Source organism: Hyla sarda, chromosome 1 (assembly GCF_029499605.1).
Source record: "Hyla sarda isolate aHylSar1 chromosome 1, aHylSar1.hap1, whole genome shotgun sequence".
NCBI lineage: Eukaryota > Metazoa > Chordata > Amphibia > Anura > Hylidae > Hyla > Hyla sarda.
In genome coordinates, this window is record NC_079189.1 from 542,083,752 (window position 1) to 542,108,816 (window position 25,065).

Here is a 25,065-nt window from a genome sequence, read left to right on the forward strand (position 1 = left end):
GTGACCCGGTGACAGAGTGGTGCGGTGGGTGGCAATACCAGTACCCGGTGACGAAAGTGGGTGGAAAAAGGTCTGATGCGGAGGAATGTTTGTAACTGTGGAGCAGCGCCTTAAATCTGTTTGGCACTATCCATATTTGTGAAGTGTTGGGAGGCATTGGTGGGTGGAAATCTTGGCTGATCCATGCCTGATTCATCTTCAGAAAGGTCAATCTCTCCACATGAGTTCTCCTTGGGGTGACTAAGGGACACGGTGGAGGAGTCGCACACTGTCGCAAGACCAACTGCCTGAGAGCGGGAGGAGGAAGCGGCGTGACCTGTACAAGTTGCTGTTGTGGCTGTGCAGGAACCCCATTCACCCAGTGGGCCGTAAAGGACATGTATTGTCCCTGTCTACTATAGTTACAGCTCCACACGTCGGCACTGCCATGCACTTTGGTAGACTTTGGTAGAGTGGGGTGGTGTTTTTTATTACCAGTATCCGTTGATGAAGGTGGGTGAAAGAAGGAGAAATATGGTCTCTTCATACTGATGCTGCCACCTCCAGACTCTCTCATTGTGCTGCTGTATGGTCCTCTCATGCTGATGCTGCCACCTCCAGTCTCTGTAAGTGTGCTGCCATATTGGGAGAGGTTCCTGTGTGGGGCTGCCCTTTTTAGGATGGGTAAAACTTTCCAAGAAGGGAATTAATAGTGCGAGAGTAGGGCCTTACAGGGTAAGTTTTACCCCCGCCTGTTACAATGGACAATACATTGTTCCCTTCCACCTTTTAGAGGTCTTTGCATCGCATCAATACCTGGTGGCATCAGGATGAGGAGACCATATGGCCGTACAATGACAGAGCTGGGAGGTGGCAGCATCAGCATGAGGAGACCATATAGCAGCACAATGAGAGCCTGGAGGTGTCAGCATCAGCATTACGAGACCATACAGCAGCACAATGAGAGGACTTGGAGGTGGCAGCCTCAGCATGAAGAGACCATATGGCAGCACAATGACAGAACCTGGAGGTGGCAGCAACAGCATGAGGGCCATGCCAACTGAGGGTTGAGTCTGAGAAACCAACCGACTGTTGTCTGGAGGTGTCAGATGTCACTTGGGATGAAGTGGATGACCAAGTGAACCAATCAAACACGGCTGCTCGGCTGCTGGTCGAGACACGACTGCTAGCTAACACCAGGAGCTCATACCTCTCACTGCGACTCCTGCTGCCACACGCCCCTACTCTGGTGTGACCTCTGCCTACGCCTGATGAATTTAGGCCTCTGCCACTCCTCTGTGCACCTCCTGGCACTTCTCTGCCTTACATACTTAGTGCGTATATGATGGGAGTACAAAACGCTTCATTACGCTTAAAACAGTATTTGTCTAGAACAGCAGCAGGTGTGTACTTTTGGCTGGCCTTTTACAGTAGCTAGGCCCTTAAGACTTTATCATGAACAAAATGGTACAACACTTAGATGTACGTATGTGGTATGCACTTATGAGGGCAGTAGAATGCGCTCCACTATGTTTAACAGTATTTGTCTAGAACAGGAGCAGGTGTGTACTTTTGTCTGGACTTTCACAGTATCTAGGCCCTTGAGAGTTTACAAGATAGTACACCACTTAGATGTACTTAGATGTAGGAATATGGTATGCACTTATGGGGGCAGAAAAATGCGCTACAGTACGTTTAAAAAAGTATTTGAGTAAAACACCAGCTGGTGATTACTTTTGCCTGGACTTTCACAGTATCTAGACCCTTGAGAGTTTAACAAGTACAAAATAGTACACCACTTAGATGTAGGTATGTGGTATGCACTTATGAGGGCAGAAAAATGCATTACAGTATACTTAAAAATGTATTTGAGTACAACACCAGCTGTGAGTACTTTTGCCCGAACTTTCATAGTATTTAGGCCCTTGGCAGATTAACAGGTACAAAATAGTACACTACTTAGATGTACATATGTGGTATGCACTTATGAGGGCAGAAAAATGCGCTACAGCACTCTTACACTCTCTCTATAATATAAACCCAGCAGACTATTAGGAATGGACTGCTGGGTATGTATTATACCATCTACAGACTAGTATAACCAGCAGACCATTTGTTGTGGAACAAAGACACAGAGTTGTGCTAAAAACATATTCCTCCCTTCTCTGCTAACGTTTTTCCAGCTGAGCCAGCTTGTTCAAATGTGTGAAGCAACACATAGCTATCTGCCCCAATGCTGTAGACAGTGACTGGGAGGTTAATCGCTGCAGTAAAAATAATTTTCTGTGAAAAACGCACTGCTCTCTGTCCAACAGAACGCTGACGGGACTAGGAGGTGAAACGCTGCGAGAAAAGGCTTGAAGTGACCAGCCGGAATATGGCTGTCGATTGATAGGCTGCATCTTGCATGTGATTCAGGGTCATCCCGCCTACCCATGTTCCCGCCTTCCCAGGATTCCTTGCCCCATGTCCTCACATGTGGATCCACCATTTTAAATGGCCTGGAGCCTGGACCGCACTAAATGGAGTTTAATGAAGCGATTTGCGCAATAGAATTGTGGTGATATTCGTATTCATTGCGAATAGAATTTTTCATGAAATATGTAACTAATTCGGATTCATCAGATTCAATTCGCTCATCTCTAGTTCTGAGTACAGAATCATAGGGGACATTTTTTTTCTTTTTTATTGTAGTGCAAGGTCGCAACATAAAATGTGAAAAAAGGGTCTTAAATGGGCACTGACATCATCTTTATTTTTTGTAGTACTCTTGAACTACAACATATCTCTAATATACTTCTATTATTTAAAAAAAAAATTGGGGGGGGGGGGGGGGAGGGTAAATTATTGTAATTTGCTCTTGAAATCCGGCCACTAGGGGTTTCCCTCCTAGTGGCCGGCTGCAGCCTGCTGTGATGTCACAGCTGAATTCGATCCGATCCCGGCCGGGCAATCGGCCCGAATTCAGTCAGCCTGCGCTCGCTACCTGCCTGTCAATCAGCCAGGCAGGAGCAAGCGCTGTGAATGCCAGGGCTGTGCCGCGCTGATGCTCCAGGACTATACATGTCCTGTATGGGTAAGTCTGATCTGAGGTTTTATTTAACTTGGGGAAATTGATAAAATCTACCAAATAGGATTTATCAAGGGATTTTGATAATCTTAGGATTTATCAATTATATGCTAAACTATATATACCTGCCCTGAGTATTTTCCTAAGATTCTGTACCTGTTAATCTGTCAAGGGCCTAGATACTATGAAAGGCCAGGCAAAATTAATCACCATCTGGTGTTTTACTCCAATACGTTTTTTAAGCGTACTGTAGCGCATTTTTCTGCCCTCATAAGTGCATACCACAAACCTACATCTACGTAGTGTACTATTTTGTACCTGTTAATCTGTCAAGGGCCTACATACTGTGAAAGGCCAGACAAAAGTAATCACCTGCTGCTGTTCTAGACAAATACTGTTTTAAGCGTATTGAAGCATATTGTACTCCCCTCATATACACACTAAGTATGCCAGGCAGAGAATTGCCAGGACGTGCACAGAGGAGTGGCAGAGGCCTAAATTCATCAGGCGCAGGCAGAGGTCGCAGCAGAGTAGGGGCGTGTGAAAGCAGGAGTTGCAGCGAGAGGTCTGAGCTCCCGGTGTCAGCTAGCAGTCGTGTCTCGACCAGCAACTTAGCAGCCGTGATTGATCGGTTCACTCGGTCATACTCTGTCATTGTGCTGCCATATGGTCTCCTCATGCTGATGTTGCCACCTCCAGGCTCTCTCATTGTGCTGCTCTATGGTCTCCTCATGCTGATGCTGCCACCTCCAGGCTCTCTCATTGTGCTGCCCATATGGTCTCCTCATGCTGATGCTACCACCTCCCCGCTCTGTCATTGTGCCACCATATGGTCTCCTCATGCTGATGCTATCACCTCCAGGCTCTGTCATTGTGCCGCCATATTTTCTCCTCATGCTGATGCTGCCACCTCCAGGCACTGACATTGTGCTTCTCCATGGTCTCCTCATGCTGATGCTGCCACCTCCAGGCTCTTTCATTGTGCTGCTCTATGGTCTCCTCATGCTGATGCTACCACCTCCAGGCTCTCTCATTGTGCTGCCATGGATGCTACAAAACATAATTAAGGTGCAGGTCCCCAGTTTCAGAAATTCCTCTGCATTAGACCACAAGTATTGAGGATATGCATTAGCTAAAACTTTACTTTTTTATGATAAAATATATGGACCCTTTTAAAAAAGAATCTAACAAAAGGAAAGGTGTGCAAAAAACACCATGTGCCACCAACACCACCAAGTATTTATGTGATGCAAAGACCTCTAAAAGGGGGAAGGGAATAATGTATGGTCCATTGTAACAGGTGGGGGTAAAAACTTCCCCTGTGAGGCATTACTCTTGCACTATTAATTCCCTTCTTGGCAAGTGTTACCCGTCCTAAAAAGGGCACCCCCACACAGGAATCTCTCCCTGTTTCCAACTAAAAGCCCTGGTGTAAATAGGGAGAGGTTCCTGTTTGGGGCTGCCCTTTTTAGGACGAGTAACACTTGCCAATAAGGAAATTAATAGTGCGAGAGTAGGGCCTTACAGGGTAAGTTTTTATCCCCAACCGGTTACAATGAACCATACGTTGTTCCCTTCCACCTTTTAGAGGACTTTGCATTACATAAATACTTGGTGGTGTTGGTGGCACATGGTGTTTTTTGCACACCTTTCGTTTTGTTAGATAAAAAAGAATTGGGGGGTCCATATATTTTATCCTAAAAATAAAGTTAAAAGTTAAGTTTTACATAATGCATATCCTCAATACTTACTTGTGCACACCAACACTTTGACAAAAAAGACTGTTTTCTTCTGCCTACCTGCCTCAGCTACTATGCTGTTCCTGCCACCCACCTGTTGCCACACATCTGATGCCAAGTTTTCCTTCTTTCACCCACCTTCATCACCGGGTACTGGTATTTACACCCACCACCTTACTCTACCAAAGTGTACCGAAGTGCACGGCAGCGCCGACGTGTGGAGCTGTAACTATGGTCAGGGACCCCGGGTAGGGATCGCCGGGTCCCAGTTGGAGTGATGCTCATGCTCTACTTGTCAGGGTGTGCGCTCCATCTGGTTTGGGGGCTGCGATCTCTACATTGCGCATGCTCTATATCCCGTATTGAAGCGCCTGACAAATGGCGAAAGTAATATGATCTGCGCATGAATGAAGGTGATGGGGACTGACGTGGAATGAGTGCAAGCTGCCGCAGAGAATTTGTTTACAAACAGAAGACATGTGAGAAGAGAGGAGGAATACAGCATTGTAGCGCAGATCGGTAATGATGTTTTGTACTATGTGGACCCCCATTCTCTTCTGTACCGATTGGCCAATGCTAATCACAATATACTTAAGTGTATTATATACTTTTTTATATGTTTATAATGTTTGACACTTATATATCACATGACCAGCGTTTTCAGCCTATTACAGCGGGAGAACTGGTCCTTTGAATAATGGACCAATCATGTATAAACTTTGTATATGTAAGTTTAATATGTGGATGTATTTGTTATGCTTGAAAAAGGCTCTTTAGCCGAAATGTTCCACGTGTGTTCCTGTACACAATAAAGACCAGAGCCTTTATTTTACCAGACCTTGTCACTGGTGCTGTATCCTTCGGTGGAAGTTGTTATTGCCAGGTACAATACATGTCCTTTATGATCCACTGGGTGAATGTTGTTCCTGCACAGCCACAACAGCAACTTGGACAGGTCATGCCACTTCCGCCTTCACGCTCTCAGGCCGTTAGTCCTGCGACAGTGTGCGATTCTGCCTCCTCATTCTCCACCGTGTCCCATAGTCACCCCAAGGAGAACTCGTCTGTCCACAAAAAATGTGGAGAGACCGACCTTTGTGAAGATGAATCAGGCATGGATCAGCCAGGATTTCCACCCACCAATGCCTGATGCATCAGAGTAGATTGACCATGGTGCCACACCAACACTTCACAAATATGGATAGTGCCAAATAGATTTAAGGCGCTGCTCTCCAGTTACAAACATTCCTTTGTATCAGACCTTTTTTCACCCACCTTCGTCACCGGGTAAGGGTATTGCCACCCACCGCACCACTCTGCCACCAGGTCACTTTCAGGACTCCTGATGCTGCTGCTGCCACCTCCAGGCTGTCTCATTCTGCCACCATATAGTCTCCTCATGCTTTTACCAACTCCAGGCTGTGACATTCAGCCTTTATATGTTCTACTCATGCTGCCGCCAACTCCAGGCTGTGCCATTCAACCACTATATGGTTACTGATGCTGCTGGGCCTGGGACATAAACTAAAACATTTTATGGTAGCACTAGCCACCATAAATCTTTAATTTAAATTTGAAAATACATCTTTTAATCTTAGGGTTTGTGAAGCCCTATTGTCTCCTCATGCTGCCGTCAGATCCAGGCTGTGTCATTCAGCCACTATATGATTTACTTGTGCTGCTGGGCCTTGGACATTACCTAAAAATTTTTATGGTAGCACTGGCCCTATTGTCTCCTCATGCTGCCACAAGCTCCAGGCTGTGTCATTCAGCTACTATATTGTTTACTGATGCTGCTGGGCCTGGGACATTACCTAAACATTTGTATGGTACCACTGGCTAACATAAATCTTCAATTTAAATTTTTAAATTCATCTTTTAATCTTAGGGATTGTGAGGCCCTATGGTCTCCTCATGCTGCCCCCAATTCCAGGCTGTGTCATTCTGCCAGATTATGGTCTCCTCATGCTGCTGCCACCTCTAGGCTTTGTCATTGTGCCGCCTTGTGACTCCTTGTTAGATTGGGTTTTGTGGTCATACAGTATTAGTTCAAAGTAAACACCAGGATATTAAACTTTGGAATCTAATATAAATCTTATATTTAAATTTAAAAAAATTGATGTAATCTTTTCAAGACTGAGGCTCTATGGTCGTTGATGTCATATTACCTGTGGAATTTTCACAAGAATCCAATGAAACAGCTTGGAGCGATTACACTGAACCATAACTGATTAATTGAAACATTCGCACTTTCACAGTCAGGGGGGCTGCTGAGAGGCAGGGGCTGGAACCGGTGGTATCTCACACTGGTGATCGAAAAACGTGTGAAATTCCAGCTGTTGTGGGTGTTACGCCGAGCGCTCCGGGTCCCCGCTCCTCCCCGGAGCGCTCGCTACACTCTCCTCACTGCAGCGCTCCGGTCAGATCCACTGACCCGGGGCGCTGCGATACCGCCTCCAGCCGGGATGCGATTCGCGATGCGGGTGGCGCCCGCTCGCGATGCGCACCCCGGCTCCCGTACCTGACTCGCTCTCCGTCGGTCCTGTCCCGGCGCGCGCGGCCCCACTCCCTAGGGCGCGCGCGCGCCGGGTCTTTGCGATTTAAAGGGCCACTGCGCCGCTGATTGGCGCAGTGGTTCCAATTAGTATGTTCACCTGTGCACTCCTTATTTATACCTCACTCCCCCTGCACTCCCTCGCCGGATCTTGTTGCCATTGTGCCAGTGAAAGCGTTTCCTTGTGTGTTCCTAGCCTGTGTTCCAGACCTCCTGCCGTTGCCCCTGACTACGATCCTTGCTGCCTGCCCCGACCTTCTGCTACGTCCGACCTTGCTTCTGTCTACTCCCTTGTACCGCGCCTATCTTCAGCAGTCAGAGAGGTTGAGCCGTTGCTAGTGGATACGACCTGGTCACTACCGCCGCAGCAAGACCATCCCGCTTTGCGGCGGGCTCTGGTGAAAACCAGTAGTGACTTAGAACCGATCCACTAGCACGGTCCACGCCAATCCCTCTCTGGCACAGAGGATCCACTACCTGCCAGCCGGCATCGTGACAGTAGATCCGGCCATGGATCCCGCTGAAGTTCCTCTGCCAGTTGTCGCTGACCTCACCACGGTGGTCGCCCAGCAGTCACAACAGATAGCGCAACAAGGCCAACAGCTGTCTCAACTGACCGTGATGCTACAGCAGCTACTAACACAGCTTCAGCAATCATCTCCTCCGCCAGCTCCTGCACCTCCTCCGCAGCGAGTGGCCGCTTCTGGTCTACGACTATCCTTGCCGGATAAATTTGATGGGGACTCTAAGTTTTGCCGTGGCTTTCTTTCCCAATGTTCCCTGCACTTGGAGATGATGTCGGACCAGTTTCCTACTGAAAGGTCTAAGGTGGCTTTCGTAGTCAGCCTTCTGTCTGGAAAAGCTCTGTCATGGGCCACACTGCTCTGGGACCGCAATGACCCCGTCACTGCCTCTATACACTCCTTCTTCTCGGAAATTCGAAGTGTCTTTGAGGAACCTGCCCGAGCCTCTTCTGCTGAGACTGCCCTGTTGAACCTGGTCCAGGGTAATTCTTCCGTTGGCGAGTACGCCGTACAATTCCGTACTCTTGCTTCAGAATTATCCTGGAATAATGAGGCCCTCTGCGCGACCTTTAAAAAAGGCCTATCCAGCAACATTAAAGATGTTCTGGCCGCACGAGAAATTCCTGCTAACCTGCATGAACTCATTCATCTAGCCACTCGCATTGACATGCGTTTTTCCGAAAGGCGTCAGGAGCTCCGCCAGGATATGGACTTTGTTCGCACGAGGCGTTTTTTCTCCCCGGCTCCTCTCTCCTCTGGTCCCCTGCAATCCGTTCCTGTGCCTCCCGCCGTGGAGGCTATGCAGGTCGACCGAGGACACGACGCCGCATGGAGAATCTCTGCCTGTACTGTGCCAGTACCGAACACTTCCTGAAGGATTGTCCTATCCGTCCTCCCCGCCTGGAAAGACGTACGCTGACTCCGCACAAACGTGAGACAGTCCTTGATGTCTACTCTGCTTCTCCACGTCTTACTGTGCCTGTGCGGATATCTGCCTCTGCCTTCTCCTTCTCTACTATGGCCTTCTTGGATTCCGGATCTGCAGGAAATTTTATTTTGGCCTCTCTCGTCAACAGGTTCAACATCCCGGTAACCAGTCTCGCCAGACCTCTCTACATCAATTGTGTAAACAATGAAAGATTGGACTGTACCATACGTTTCCGCACGGAGCCCCTTCTAATGTGCATCGGACCTCATCACGAGAAGATTGAATTTTTGGTCCTCCCCAATTGCACTTCCGAAATTCTCCTTGGACTACCCTGGCTTCAACTTCATTCCCCAACCCTGGATTGGTCCACTGGGGAGATCAAGAGTTGGGGGCCCTCTTGTTTCAAGGACTGCCTAAAATCGGTTCCCAGTACCCCTTGCCGTGACTCTGTGGTTCCTCCTGTAACCGGTCTCCCTAAGGCCTATATGGACTTTGCGGATGTTTTTTGCAAAAAACAAGCTGAGACTCTACCTCCTCACAGGCCTTATGATTGTCCTATTGACCTCCTCCCGGGCACTACTCCACCCCGGGGCAGAATTTATCCTCTGTCCGCCCCAGAGACTCTTGCCATGTCTGAATACATCCAGGAAAATTTAAAAAGGGCTTTATCCGTAAATCCTCCTCTCCTGCCGGAGCCGGATTTTTCTTTGTGTCCAAAAAAGATGGCTCTCTACGTCCTTGCATTGACTACTGCGGTCTTAATAAAATCACGGTAAAGAACCGCTACCCCCTACCCCTCATCTCTGAACTCTTTGATCGCCTCCAAGGTGCCCACATCTTTACCAAACTGGACTTAAGAGGTGCTTATAATCTCATCCGCATCAGAGAGGGGGATGAATGGAAAACGGCATTTAACACTAGAGATGGACACTTTGAGTATCTGGTCATGCCCTTTGGCCTGTGCAACGCCCCTGCCGTCTTCCAAGACTTTGTTAATGAAATTTTTCGTGATCTCTTATACTCCTGTGTTGTTGTATATCTGGACGATATCCTGATTTTTTCTGCCAATCTAGAAGAACACCGCCAGCATGTCCGTATGGTTCTTCAGAGACTTCGTGACAATCAACTTTATGCCAAGATAGAGAAATGTCTGTTTGAATGCCAATCTCTTCCTTTCCTAGGATACTTGGTCTCTGGCCAGGGACTACAAATGGATCCAGACAAACTCTCTGCCGTCTTAGATTGGCCACGCCCCTCCGGACTCCGTGCTATCCAACGTTTTTTGGGGTTCGCCAATTATTACAGGCAATTTATTCCACATTTTTCTGCCGATCCCAAGTCTTGGCCTCCTCAAGCGGAAGACGCCTTTAAACGGCTCAAGTCTGCCTTTTCTTCGGCTCCCGTGCTCTCCAGACCTGACCCATCTAAACCCTTCCTATTGGAGGTTGATGCCTCCTCTGTAGGAGCTGGAGCGGTCCTTCTACAAAAAAATTCTTCCGGGCATGCTGTTACTTGTGGGTTTTTTTCTAGGACCTTCTCTCCGGCGGAGAGGAACTACTCCATCGGGGATCGAGAGCTTCTAGCCATTAAATTAGCACTTGAGGAATGGAGGCATCTGCTGGAGGGATCAAGATTTCCAGTTATTATTTACACCGATCACAAGAACCTCTCCTACCTCCAGTCTGCCCAACGGCTGAATCCTCGCCAGGCCAGGTGGTCTCTGTTCTTTGCCCGATTTAATTTTGAAATTCACTTTCGGCCTGCCGATAAGAACATTAGGGCCGATGCTCTCTCTCGTTCCTCGGATGCTTCGGAAGTTGAACTCTCTCCGCAACACATCATTCCTCCTGACTGCCTGATTTCCACTTCTCCAGCCTCCATCAGGCAAACTCCTCCAGGAAAGACCTTCGTCTCTCCACGCCAACGCCTCGGAATCCTCAAATGGGGTCACTCCTCCCATCTCGCAGGTCATGCAGGCATCAAGAAATCTGTGCAACTCATCTCTCGCTTCTATTGGTGGCCGACTCTGGAGACGGATGTCGTGGACTTTGTGCGAGCCTGCACTGTCTGTGCCCGGGATAAGACTCCTCGCCAGAAGCCCGCTGGTTTTCTTCATCCTCTGCCTGTCCCCGAACAGCCTTGGTCTCTGATTGGTATGGATTTTATTACTGACTTACCCCCATCCCGTGGCAACACTGTTATTTGGGTGGTCGTTGATCGATTCTCCAAAATGGCACATTTCATCCCTCTTCCTGGTCTTCCTTCAGCGCCTCAGTTGGCTAAACAATTTTTTGTACACATTTTTCGTCTTCACGGGTTGCCCACACAGATCGTCTCGGATAGAGGCGCCCAATTCGTGTCAAAATTCTGGAGGGCTCTCTGTAAACAACTCAAGATTAAATTAAACTTTTCTTCTGCATATCATCCTCAATCCACTGGACAAGTAGAAAGAATTAACCAGGTCTTGGGTGATTATTTACGACATTTTGTTTCCTCCCGCCAGGATGATTGGGCAGATCTTCTACCATGGGCCGAATTCTCGTATAACTTCAGAGTCTCTGAATCTTCCTCCAAATCCCCATTTTTCGTGGTGTACGGCCGTCACCCTCTTCCCCCCCTCCCTACCCCCTTGCCCTCTGGTCTGCCCGCTGTGGATGAAATTTCTCGTGATCTTTCCACCATATGGAGAGAGACCCAAAATTCTCTCTTACAGGCTTCATCACGCATGAAGAAGTTTGCGGATAAGAAAAGAAGAGCTCCTCCCATTTTTTCTCCTGGAGACAAGGTATGGCTCTCCGCTAAATATGTCCGCTTCCGTGTCCCTAGCTACAAGTTGGGACCACGCTATCTTGGTCCTTTCAAAATTTTGTGCCAGATTAATCCTGTCTCTTACAAACTTCTTCTTCCTCCTTCTCTTCGTATTCCTAATGCCTTTCACGTTTCTCTTCTTAAACCACTTATCATCAACCGTTTCTCTCCCAAACTTGTTTCCCCCACTCCTGTTTCCGGCTCCTCGGACATCTTCTCCGTCAAAGAGATTCTGGCATCCAAGAAGGTCAGAGGGGAAACCTTTTTTTTAGTTGATTGGGAGGGTTGTGGTCCAGAAGAGAGATCCTGGGAACCTGAGGACAATATTCTAGACAAAAGTCTGGTCCTCAGGTTCTCAGGCTCTAAGAAGAGGGGGAGACCCAAGGGGGGGGTACTGTTACGCCGAGCGCTCCGGGTCCCCGCTCCTCCCCGGAGCGCTCGCTACACTCTCCTCACTGCAGCGCTCCGGTCAGATCCACTGACCCGGGGCGCTGCGATACCGCCTCCAGCCGGGATGCGATTCGCGATGCGGGTGGCGCCCGCTCGCGATGCGCACCCCGGCTCCCGTACCTGACTCGCTCTCCGTCGGTCCTGTCCCGGCTCGCGCGGCCCCGCTCCCTAGGGCGCGCGCGCGCCGGGTCTTTGCGATTTAAAGGGCCACTGCGCCGCTGATTGGCGCAGTGGTTCCAATTAGTATGTTCACCTGTGCACTCCTTATTTATACCTCACTCCCCCTGCACTCCCTCGCCGGATCTTGTTGCCATTGTGCCAGTGAAAGCGTTTCCTTGTGTGTTCCTAGCCTGTGTTCCAGACCTCCTGCCGTTGCCCCTGACTACGATCCTTGCTGCCTGCCCCGACCTTCTGCTACGTCCGACCTTGCTTCTGTCTACTCCCTTGTACCGCGCCTATCTTCAGCAGTCAGAGAGGTTGAGCCGTTGCTAGTGGATACGACCTGGTCACTACCGCCGCAGCAAGACCATCCCGCTTTGCGGCGGGCTCTGGTGAAAACCAGTAGTGACTTAGAACCGATCCACTAGCACGGTCCACGCCAATCTCTCTCTGGCACAGAGGATCCACTACCTGCCAGCCGGCATCGTGACAGTGGGTCTTTTGGGATTCAGTGTCATTGAAAATATGTCTATAGAGGAGATGATTGACTGTCTTTCTGCTCTGGGGGAATTAATGAATGAGCATTTTGTTTTTTCCTGTCAAGAAAATACAGAGATTGCAGATTTCATTGGTGGTGTAAAATCCCAATTTAATCCCCCCATTGATAATGCTGTCCTTATGACTGAAGAATATTATAAAAAAGAGGCTTTGCGTCAATTAGGTGACCAAGCCACTTATTTGAAGCTCCGTGAAAATCCCACTTCCAAGTATAAGTCCGGTTTACAATGGTTGTTAAGAAGATATGTAGAAAGGGGCGTAATTTCAAAACGTACCACAAAAAGACTGTTGCCGACCCACCCCAAATTTCCAGCATGGTATTTTTTTTTAACCAAATATTCATAAAACCTTAGAGTCACCCCCAGGGAGACCAATAGTGTCCGGGGTAGGGTCAGTAACAGAATCTCTCTCGCAATACATACATTGGCTCCTTCGCCCTCTGTTCAAACATGTCCCTTCCTTAATTAAGGATACAAATGAATTCTTGGTTTCCCTAGAGGGATTTCACTGGCAGGAAGGCTTTCTTCTTGCGTCTGTAGACGTAGAAAGTCTCTATACCAGAATTCCCCAGGCAAAGGGTACAGAGTGCATGAGAGATCTCTTACTAAAAACGGACAAGGGTAGAGACTTTATTGACTTCATCAGTGATGCCCTTCATTTTGTGTTAAGTCATAATGCTTTTATGTTTGATGACACTTTGTTATGCTCAGGTAAATGGGACGGCGATGGGCACACCTGTGGCGTGCACTTTCGTCAACCTTTACCTAGCTGCCTTTGAGCAACATTTTGTTTTCTCCTCCTCTAACCCCTACCTAAAATACTTACAGTATTTTTTACAGATATGTGGATGATATCCTCTGGACTGGTTCAGTCCAGGAGTTTGAGGATTTTGTCAAATATTTGAATACCCCCAATTATTTCAACATGCGATTCACCCATAAGATTGACAGCCATACTATGGAGTTTTTAGATGTACAGGTCTGTGTGAAGGAGGGACATCTCACTACAAAGGGTTTTAGGAGGCCAACTGCATCCAATACACTACTGCACCATGAAAGTTACCATCCCCAACATACAAAAAGGATTTTTGAGACTGAGGCGGATAAATAGCGATGATGGCACTTTCATGGAGCAAGCGTTTGAACATAGAATGACTAAAATTAAGTGGTAATCCTGAGGATCTCCTCTTTCAGGCTTTGTTTAAAACGAAGAATCAAAATTGTCTTGACCTCTTGCATAAAAACAGAAAAAAGCTGAATTTCTGAATTTCTCCCCTATGTCCTCCTTCAGGTTTCTTTTTAGAGGAGGAACAGAGCAGTTCTCAAGTTGTTTCAAATGAGGAAGGTGAGCGCTTCTGTTTTTCTGTGACCCATAATTACCTTTAGAAAAAGTAAAAGCCTTAAAAACAAACTAGTTCGGAGTAGACTTAAGAGTACCAAGTCAGAAAATTGGTTGTCTGGATCCAGACCTGGTGGCAGTTATAAGCGCGGTTCTTGCAATTGGTGCTCAAGCTTTCAATCTTGCATGAATATTAATCTAGGCGGAGTAGACTTTAAAATCACAGATTTTATTTGTTGTAGATCTAAATTTATAGTTTACGCTATCCAGTGTAACTGTGGGTTCTCTTACATAGGAAGCACTATTAGACCCCTTTTTACCAGATTTAGGGAACACATTTGGTCCGTAAAATCCGGTAAAGGTTCACCGAGATTCATTAATCATGTCAGATCCCAGCATAATAGCGATACCTCTAGTTTGCGCTTTCTAGGACTAGAATGCGTTACTAGTAGCAATGGCAAGATAGACATAAAAAGTTGCTACAATGAGAAGCCTATATTATTTTGAAAACAGGAGCTCAAGGCATGCTAGGACTTAATTACAAGGTTGATTTTAGCGTTTTTCTGTGATTTTAACATTATCACTTTCTTTTTCATGTCTGAGTTTTGACTGTAACTCACCTGTCCTTCTTACGTCACTGAGGGCTAGTACTTAAGTGCCGCTTTGCAGGAAGTGGGCAGGTCTGTAGAAGCACACAGATTGTGTGAAACGGCGATAACTGTTGTCCGCAGGATGAAGTTTTGAAGCATCTTTTCTCTCCTGGCAATCAGACATGTTTGTCCTTGCATCATGTTTTAAAGAATAAACATAGTCTGTTTTGCACCTTACCGGAGAGCTGTTGCTTTTCTTGAATCAGAGATATAAGGGGACATCTGGGGAGAGTATGAGGAATGAGGGGAAGGGACGTGAAAGAACCGTAGGGTTCTACCCAAACCAAGGAGTGGCATGGGTGAACCCAACTATTTACAAGCCAGGCAGTATAGAAGGATAGAAGGACAGCTCATTGCAGAAATATTATGTATAAAACACATTAAGAACATGCATAGGCTAGGAGATATAAAATGGGAGGGTTCAAAGCAATAACCGAGCTCCCGCGAAGTGGAAAGAAACCAGGTAAAGCTTGCAAGGTCTTCAGACATAAACTGTTTTCCATCTTTTCACCTGAATGGCACTTTCTGATTTTTTGTACCATAACTTAAGCCTAAATCATGCTTGTACTTTCAAAAGATTAAAAAAAAAAACCTGACTTAAATAAATAAATAAATAATGGTTGACACTACAAAAACACTTGTGTGGTTAATACAGTATAACATTGTGGTGAAGAATTGCATGTTAACACTGCACCAAATACTTGAGGTGGATCGCAGATACAACAGACGCATTGTTAGGATGGCTCATACATTTTCCCACTGGTGTTGCAAAATGCAACGCAACCTGATTGAATAATTTTACCCTAAGGCTATGTTTACACAAAGGAATGTCCCCACAGAGATCCTCCTTGTGGACATTGCGGGGCACCGGCATACTATGCTAGGGCCACACAGAAATGCTCTGACTCATAGATGGCTATGTATTCTGTGCAGACTCTGCACAAAGAATGAACATGTTCATTCTTTGTATGGACATGAAAAAAGGAATTTCCGTTCTGGGAACATCTGGCACGGAAATTCTTCCATGTGCACAGAGCAGCAGAATCCTGTTGAATTCAATGGGACTCTGCTGCAGTGGAATTTCTGTGTCGGATTCCAATGCGGAATGCGACACGGAAATTCTGACATGGGAACATAGCCTAGCAGAGAATGGTTTGGTACAACTTATTTTTATTTTCTATTTATTTTTGTAGAAAAATGGATAAAACATACCTCTCTGTGATGATGATAATGATGATCCAGAATTTTGAAGCTTCAAACCAGTCTCTATCCTCTGTGGTTTTGTATATAGAAATAAGTAGCATAGTACGCACACACTGACAACAAATGCTAGTAAAACCAATGCTGCAATCGCCAGGCCAATAAGAGCTCCTATACTGCAAGAGAACACATAAGACAGTGTGTTAGTGTATACCATGGGGATAGCAAAATGTCTGGACCTAAAGTTAAAGGAGTTGCCATGGAGGAAGTTTATATAGATGCTTTAGTATACATTAAAAATGAGGAAGCAGTTTTGAATACATTTTGGCCGACATTTATCAATGAGTTTACACCTTTTTTCGCCGTACAAAAGGCGCTATTTTGGGGCACTGTGTGTTATTTTGCGCCTTTTGATCGTAGAATATTTTAGTCATTCCAGATGTTTTGGAGTAGCAGTACACGCTTTTCAATTCAGCGTATGCCGTGGACTGAAATTTATGAACTGCGCCTTTTTGTAAAAAGGCGCAAAAAAGGCGCAAAGCCACTGAAAAGTGTCTAAAACTACACCATCCCAGACCTGGCGTAGCTTTTTGGTGTATGTGAAGAGAGAAATTTCAGAAAATGTGACCTGCACAAAATGTATCAGATGCTCTGTGAACGTTTAATACATTTGGTGCTCCTACACATTACCAGCACACAAAAAAAGGGTGTAAAAAAAATGCTTCACTTACACCTACAATGATAAATGTGGGCCTTTATGTAGACATGTGGTCACTTGAGGTTACCAGCCCTCCAAAGCCTGAGGCTGCACTACTGAGGAATAGTGTTAAAAAAACAAATTCTGCTATGCTTTTTGTTTGTACAGTAAATGTGTTCATGGGGATCTTTGTTGGCTCTAAATAAAATGAAAATAAGTGTGACGTAGGAACCCGGAGGATACATGGGCGTAGGAACACGGAGGACACATCCCCCCCAGGAAATCATGTTGGAGGACTGATAATGAACCCCCCCAGTGGGTGGCAGATGCAGCTCTTGAACTTACAGGTGGAAGGTGAAGTCAGCGGAGCCATGCATCGGGGCACTGCAGCCTCTGTCAAATACATATTAGTTCAAAATTTTAAGGCCCGCCCACCTAATGCTGCCCACGCACAAGGCTGGTGTCAGGCAGGTCAGCAGGACGTCTCCTCTGTCTCCTGGGACTCCCCCTGCGCAGGCTCTCAGCTCTTACAGCAGCTCACTGGCTCTACAGTATGGTAAGTGCACTGTGCAGAGGAAGCTGAGACCCTTCCCCACCTCTCCAACCCTGCTATCAGCCTCAGCAATGGGACCAGGAGCAGAGAGATAGACAGTAAGTACTGTCCCTAATGTGTAAACTAAAGTGTAAAAAGTCATATGACTGTTGACCCCTACCTACCTTTGTGCATACAGTAATACAGTCCCTGGGAATGGCAGATTTGTAGCTAATCTGAAATGCACCCCAGCAGCAGTGCAGTCAGGACTTCTGGATTAGCAGAGGGCTGTCAGCAAGCACAGCTCTCATGTCATTATGATGTGAGAGTTGTACAGTCCATCGGCTTATGTGCTCCAGCTACTGAGCGGAGTGCTGACGTGACCGGCGACTCCACGTCGCTGGGATGTGGAGTCGCAGAAGATAATTATGCTAATTGAGGGTCAGCAGTAGAAGGAGATGGACTGAGGCAGGGACAGACAGCCAGCGGAGCACCACCTCCTCACGCAATTAATTGAATATGGCAAGAGATCTTCTGGAGCCCATATCACAGGAACTACTGCACAGAATTTAGTAAGACTCCTGGTCTCCCCCACTTTAAGTCAGTGTATTGGGCTTAGTGTGGATGATCAGGGTGACAGTTTTCCTTTAATGCACCAGTAGCTGCGCTCTTTTAAGAGCAGTGAGTGTAAGCTACGATCCTACCGATGCCTGTCATTTACCCTTTAGACTCCATGATCAATGCAGATCACAGCGTCTAAAGCGAAAGTAAATGTTGCCAGTGGCTCAGTAGAGCTTATCGTACCCCCGCAATGTGATCACAGGGGTAGGAGAAGCTAAATTGGTGTAGGAGGGTCTCTTTACCTGGCACCAATCACTGATTCGCTGATGCAGCTTGGCTTGGACAGGCTATATCACTGAATCGCCGATCTCATTGTGTAATGCCATGACGTAGGCATAGCATTATACAGTGAATGCAATCTAATCATTACATATAAATGTCCCCTGTGGGGATTTAACCCCTTAAGGACGTAGCCCTTTTTCACCTTAAAAACTGAGCCCTTTTTCGCAATTCTGACCACCGTCGCTTTATGAATTAATAACGCGAAAACTTTTTTACCAAATATTCTGATTCTGAGATTTTTTTTTCGTGACATATTCTACTTTATTTTGGTGGTAAATTTTCGGCGCTACTTGCATCCTTTTTTGGTGAAAAATCCCCAAATTTCATGAAAATTTTGAAAATTTTGCATTTTTCTAACTTTGAAGCTCTCTACTTGTAAGGAAAATGGATATTCACAATAAATGTTATTTTTATTCACAAATACAATATGTCCACTTTATGTTGGCATCATAAAATGGACATATTTTAGCTTTTTGAAAAAACTAGAGGGCTTCAAAGTAGAGCAGCAATTTTCAAAAAATTCATGAAAATTGCTAAATCTGAAGGGACAGATGTTACAGAACTACAACTCCCAGCATGCATGGGCAGTCCAGGCATGCTGAGAGTTGTAGTTTGGCAACATCTGGAGGGCTAACGTTTGGGCACCACTGTAACAGTGGTCTCCAAACTGTGACCCTCCAGATGTTGCAAAACTACAACTCCCAGCATTCCCAGACAGCCTTTGGCTGTCTGGGCATGCTGGGAGTTGCAGCTTGGCCTTCCTAGTGGTTGCCACAGTAAAGATCGTTTTACGTTCACTTTACAATCCCCCCCCCACGACGATTCCCTACCTGAGCCAGGATCCAGCAATCTCCAGCGAAGATCCCGGGTCCCCAGGCATCTTTTCCTGCAGGTACGGCCTCCATCTTCTTCCCACGATCCCCTCTGTCCTGCGCTGCCATTGGTCAGAACTCTGTTCTGCTAATGGCAGGGGATAGGAGGAGATCGAAGCACTGCGACCTCACTCCTATCCCTTAGGCTGATTGGGGCTGTCGCTGACATCTCCGATCAGCTCTATTTTCCGGGTGATCGGGTCACCAGAGACCCAATCAGCCCGGAATTTGAGAAAATCGCATGTCTGAATTGACATGCGATTTTCTCCGATCGCTGACATGGGGGGGTTTCAGGACCCCCCTGGGCGATGTGCCGGGATGCCTGCTGAATGATTTCAGCAGGCATCCCGATCCGGTCCCCAACTGGCTAGCGGCTATCCATACGCCCTCAGTCCTTAAGGACTCGGGATGCAGGGTGTATGCATACGCCCTGTGTCCTGAACAGGTTAAAAAGTGTAAAAAAAAAATCGAGGGAATACATCAAGACCTGTGCTGAGGGAAAGTTGACCAGTTACACATAGCAACCAATAAGATCGCTTCTTTAATTTTTCAGAGACCTTTTCAAAAGTGAAAGAAGCGATCTGACTGGTTGATATTGGCAGCTGGTTGAATTTTCCGCTTCATAAGTTTTGATGAATCTCCCCCAATGTCTCTAAAATTATACTAAACTCCCTCCCTAATAAAAAATAAAATCGTGCTTATTTTCAAAATAAAAAATATAATGTTTATGATCGGGCACAGTAAACGGCGTAAACGTAAAAAAATATCAAACACTAAAAATACAGATTTTTGCCCAGGCCCTGATGGCTACTCGGCTGCGTTTTATAAATCACTCTGTCCGGAGCTGTCCTCTCCTCTCCTGGAGGCATTCAATTACATCTCTGCTAACTCCCTCCCTTTACAATCGTTCCTGAGAGCATATATCACTGTGCTTCCTAAAGAGGGCAAGGAACCCATGCTCTGTCCTAGTTACCGACCCATTTCCCTACTAAACTCGGACACAAAACTCTTTGCGAAATTGATAGCGAACAGGCTGACTGGCCACATGGGGTCCCTGATTCATCCGGATCAGGTAGGATTTGCGCTTGGTCGTGAGGCCAGGGACAACACCCTACGTACATTTTCTGCAGTTCATTATGTCCGGAAATATAACATCCCGCGACTCCTACTCTCCTTAGATGCCAAAAAGGCCTTTGACCGGGTGAGCTGGGACTTCCTGTCAGCCACGTTAGCTCAGATCGGTCTTGGTAACACCATGCTATCCCGCATAATGGCCCTGTATTCCCAGCCACAAGCAAAGATCCGAGTTAATAGTCAGCTGTCGACACCGCTCAATATTTGTAATGGCATGCGACAAGGCTGTCCTTTGTCTCCCTTATTATACGTTCTATGTATGGAACACTTGCTCATAGCGATCCGCTCGAACCCTGATATCAGGGGACTGTCTGTGCCTCCATGTCATTACAAGTGCTCAGCGTTCGCTGATGATTTACTGTTATACCTTACCTCCCCCTTCTCTCCCTCCCTTCACTCAGGTCTTCCATTCGACAATTCTCTGCTTACTGCAACTACAAATTCAATCTGACTAAATGTGAGGCCCTCAACATTCACATACCGCAGCCTCTACTCACTTCACTACAATCGTCCTTCCCATTTAAATGGCAATCACGGTCGCTCAAATATTTAGGAATCCAGATACCCATTGATCTACCTGATACTAATAGGCTGAATTCCCCCCCCCCCCTCCTTCATTCCCTGAGGGCGGATTTGGCTAGGTGGGAGCGCAGAGACTTTTCCTGGCTCGGCAGGGTGAGTGTACTGCCACGACTCCTCTATCTTTTTTCTTGCATACCTCTACATATTCCTCGGGCCTTTTTTGGGGAACTCTCTTTGCTCCAGTCTGTCTTAGTCTGGTCTCACAAGCATCCCAGACTGGCGAGACATGTGCTGATCAGACGCAAACGTGCAGGTGGTTTAGTCCTCCCTGACTATACATCCTATTATCTTGCCGCAGTACTGACCCGGGTTCTGGATTGTTTCTATCACCGCATTGCGAAGCAGTGAGTGGAAAGGGAGGGCCTCATGGTGGGCTGCGACCCTACTGCATTGCTCTGGCGTCCCTGGCTAGCGGCGTCTGCAGCACCAAAACTATCAGTCCCTCCAATTTTACACTCTGTTCTCCAGGCATGTCGCTTCTATATGAAGCGCTCCAAACTATTCACCCATGATGGGCCCTTAATACCCTTATTCGACAACTCGACATTCCCCCCGACTGAATCTGGGCATCCATTCCTGACCTTCACTAGACATAGCAGAGCCACTCTCCGCTCTTTCCTTACTCCGACATCCCTGAAACCCTTGTCAGACATCCTACCAGCCACGCCCCCCACCCAGGCATACCTTTTTCAATATAGACAATTGTCCCATTACTATCCCACCATGAACCTTAAATTGAACCTCCACCGCCCATTATCTCAATTTTAAGACCTATGTGTAATGTCCTCCCCAATAACTCACACAGTCAGTGTTCTCTACTCCCTATTGCTAGATGCCACTACCGACCAACCTCTACCCTTCAAAGCGAGCTGGGAGAGGGAGTTGGAACGTCCAATCTCTGATGATGACTGGCTGAAGGCATTTTCTAACTGCCATAGATCCTCTATCTCCTGTAAGGCACGTGAGATTAATTATAAAATTCTCACGTGCTGGTACAGAGTCCCCGCTCTACTTGCTTCATTCTACCCGGGCTCCTCAGACATATGCTGGCGTTGCTCGTCTTTTCGAGGTACAATGCTGCACATTTGGCTGACTTGCCCCTCGCTGACTGGTTTCTGGTCTAAGATACTGGATACCATTGCTCTTATCACATCCATCCGCCTGCCACTCACGCCAGAGGTTGCTCTCCTCTCCATCCTACCCCCTACCTTGCCTGGAGGCTCTTCACGTTTGATTTTCTTTTTATTGCTAGCAGCTAGAGCTGTTATTCCCAGATTGTGGAAGTCCTCCTCCCCTCCCTCTATCTCGTCATGGCTCCAGGAAGTGACACGACTACACAGGATGGAGGAACTGTCAGCCGACACGCCACACCGTATAACAAAATACACTGCAACCTGGTTTACGTGGAGCTCTTTTGTATCCTCCATCGATTTCAAAACTATCCACACCCCCCCTTGATCTGACCCCTTCACATCCTCCCCAAGCTGTGTTCAACCCCGCTATGGCCTTCTAGGCCCCCTCATTGCCCTTGCCTCACTCACATGCTATCGATGTCTGGCTTCACCTGGGTGTTGTGGGAGTCTGGACCTTTGCCGTCTGCTGTGGTGAGTACCCTGTCTTGGAACTATCTTCCTGGCTTTCTTACCCTCTAATTATACTTCCCCCTTCTCTTTCCCTTCATCTCTCTCTTTCTTCTCTAGTGTCTCTCCTTACCCCCGCCTTGCCCCCTTTCACCTTTCTTCCCACCCTGACCTCTCATTCTCCCTCTTAGTTGCTTATAAGCTGATATCTGATTTGTTCTTTGTTATTGGTTATCAGAGGATGCACCAGGACCGCGGATAGTTGTATTGCTATTTCCCTTATGGACGTCCTCCTTTTATACTGATAGTATTCTATTTTGATTGCCTACGGACACACACTTGTTTCCCTCTCACTGGATACCAGAGCTGCTACGTGAGACTTCTGAGTCTTTTGTCTGCTGACAATACCTACTGGCCCTACCAACCCATTCATGTAGCATTATTGCCCCAGATGTTACCATATGTTCTGTCCAACATTATCTGTTTGGAAACTGAATGTGTCCCATGATCATACTGCTTATGCACAACCTGTTTGTGCTTGATTCCATTACTTGTATTTGAATGTGCTTGTTTTTCTTTTATTTTGCAAAAAGAAATAAAAATTTAATTTGAAAAAAAAAAAAATAATAATAATAATAATACAGATTTTTAACAACATAATGGCCCTTATTTACTAAAATCCGAGTGTTCTTTCTGGAGTGTTTTAGATTTCACTCCTCTTTTTCTGGGAGCTGATTTACTAATGCGTCGCACGTGTTGGTTCATTTTCTGTCGCACAGGTTTTTTAGTGTTGCGCGGGAAAATGTGTTGCACAGACTCATCAATAGCATGTGCCAAACCAAACAAGCAAGATTTAATGGGAATTAAGCAACATAATAGAACTAACAACATTTTAGACCATCTAATATAGGAGTTTAAAAACACCCCCTCTCTCCCCCCCTCCCCCGCACAAAAAAAACAACATATATACAATTATAGGCATATTTTAAAGTTTAAAATGCATTGCATATTCAAAAAATCCTTGTGTAGAACAGTAAAACAATGAGAAATGTTTTTTTAGTTTAAGCACCCCTCCCCCCCCCCCCCATGTTAAGCTGTGCCTTTTACAAAATCAATCGCTTTTGGTAGATTTTACACATCCTCTTGGCTGTCGGATTTTCAGCAAACACAACTCACACAATTTACAACTAACTCGGAATGTTTTTAGCATTTTGTTGGGACCACGCCTTTTTAACAAAAAACACGCCCATTTTCTCGGTTCAAAAAAATACTAGTGTTTGCAAAACTGTTGGTTTTGCGGTGTAAATTTTGGGCGCACATTTGGTCGCACGCTCACTGCGATGGAAATTTAGGCGCACAAACCGATAAAAACAGTCGGGAAGCCTTTAGTAAATGAGGGCCAATATATCAGAAAAAAATTACTAAAAAGTGATCAAAAAGTCCCATCAAAACAATAATGGTACCGATAAAAACTACAGATCATGGTGCAAATGAGACCTCATACATCCCTGTATACGGTAAAATAAAAAAAGTTATAACGGTCAGAAAATAAGAGTTATACCTCTTAAAAGGAGAGGAGGAAAAAACGAAACCGCTAAAATGAAAATTGACAGTGTCATCAAGACTAAAATGGGCTATGTCCGTAAGAGGTTAAGTGGAAATTAATTTTGCTGAGGGGGTAATTGCTATGACTGCAAACTGTACAGTCATAATACCACTCTGTAGCCATATGCCCCCTGTACACAGTCATAATGAGCTCTCTGTAGCCCTATGCCCCCTGTGAAGTCACAATGCTCCCTCTGTAGCCACTATGGCCTTTATGCAGTTATAATACCTCCTCTGTAGCCAGTAATATGCCCCCTGTATAGTACAGGAAGCATAGAGGGGGCATTATGACTGTGTACGGGGGGCATAGTGGCTACAGAGAGAGCATTATGACTACACAGGAGGCATATGGCTAAAAATGGTCCATTATGACTGAGTACATAAGGCAGATTACTGGCTACAGAGGGGATATTATGATTGTACAGGAACACATGTAAGTTAAGTAAAAATGAAGCTCAATTTTGCTGTATTGTCATGCAATATTGAGTGGTTTTGCCCATTTTGACCCTTCCCCTTTTAGGGCTCCCCCCCCCCCACATAGCTACACCCATTTACAAATGTTATCCCCCTCCGATTTGTGTGGGTTCCTACGCCCTGTGTCTATAGCTGTAAATCAGCCAATTGAAGGATGGGGTCACATGATGCAGTTTTGCCTTTTTATTGTGATTCAAAGTTCAGGTATAAAATGCAACAGCAAATCACATGTTTTTATGGAACTGATTGCTGAAAACACTAGCCCTGGCCATGATAGATTGTGTCAGGTCCCATGGTGCCTTTCAGCTTGGTGTGTGGCTTCAGACTGGTCAGAGTGGCAGTGTTATCTTCTTCTGAAGGTGTCTACAATAAACACGTGAGGATCAGAACTGGAGCATGGTGTAATAAATAAAGTGACCTGGTCCAATAATTCATGGTTTTTAGCATCTTATGGATGGTCGCATGAGTGTGTGTCTTTTTCCTGTGGAAGAGATGGCACCAGAATGTACTATTGGCAGAAAACAAGCTGGTATAGGCATGTGATGCACTGTGGATTCTGCCATTTGTCAATACACTCCAGGGTGCAGTGTAGGAGATCGGTCGGATCCTTTGGCTAGGGGACAAGTTTTACTGCACCACAATACTCCTTTATTTTATTCATACATTATCCATAATTGTCAGCCAAACTATTGTTATTTCTCCCAACCCTCCTATATGTATAAATGTTCA

At 46.2% G+C, this 25,065-nt stretch overlaps 1 protein-coding gene across 1 annotated transcript in view; it reads right to left on the reverse strand.

The window, feature by feature from the left end:
- SHISAL2B (shisa like 2B) overlaps positions 1 to 25,065 on the reverse strand; it is a 139,771-nt gene that overhangs the window by 61,982 nt on the left and 52,724 nt on the right. Inside the window, exon 2 of the mRNA XM_056541323.1 lies at positions 15,970 to 16,133. Coding sequence (XP_056397298.1) covers positions 15,970 to 16,133 — 164 coding nt within the window. The remainder of the gene's footprint in view (positions 1 to 15,969; positions 16,134 to 25,065) is intronic.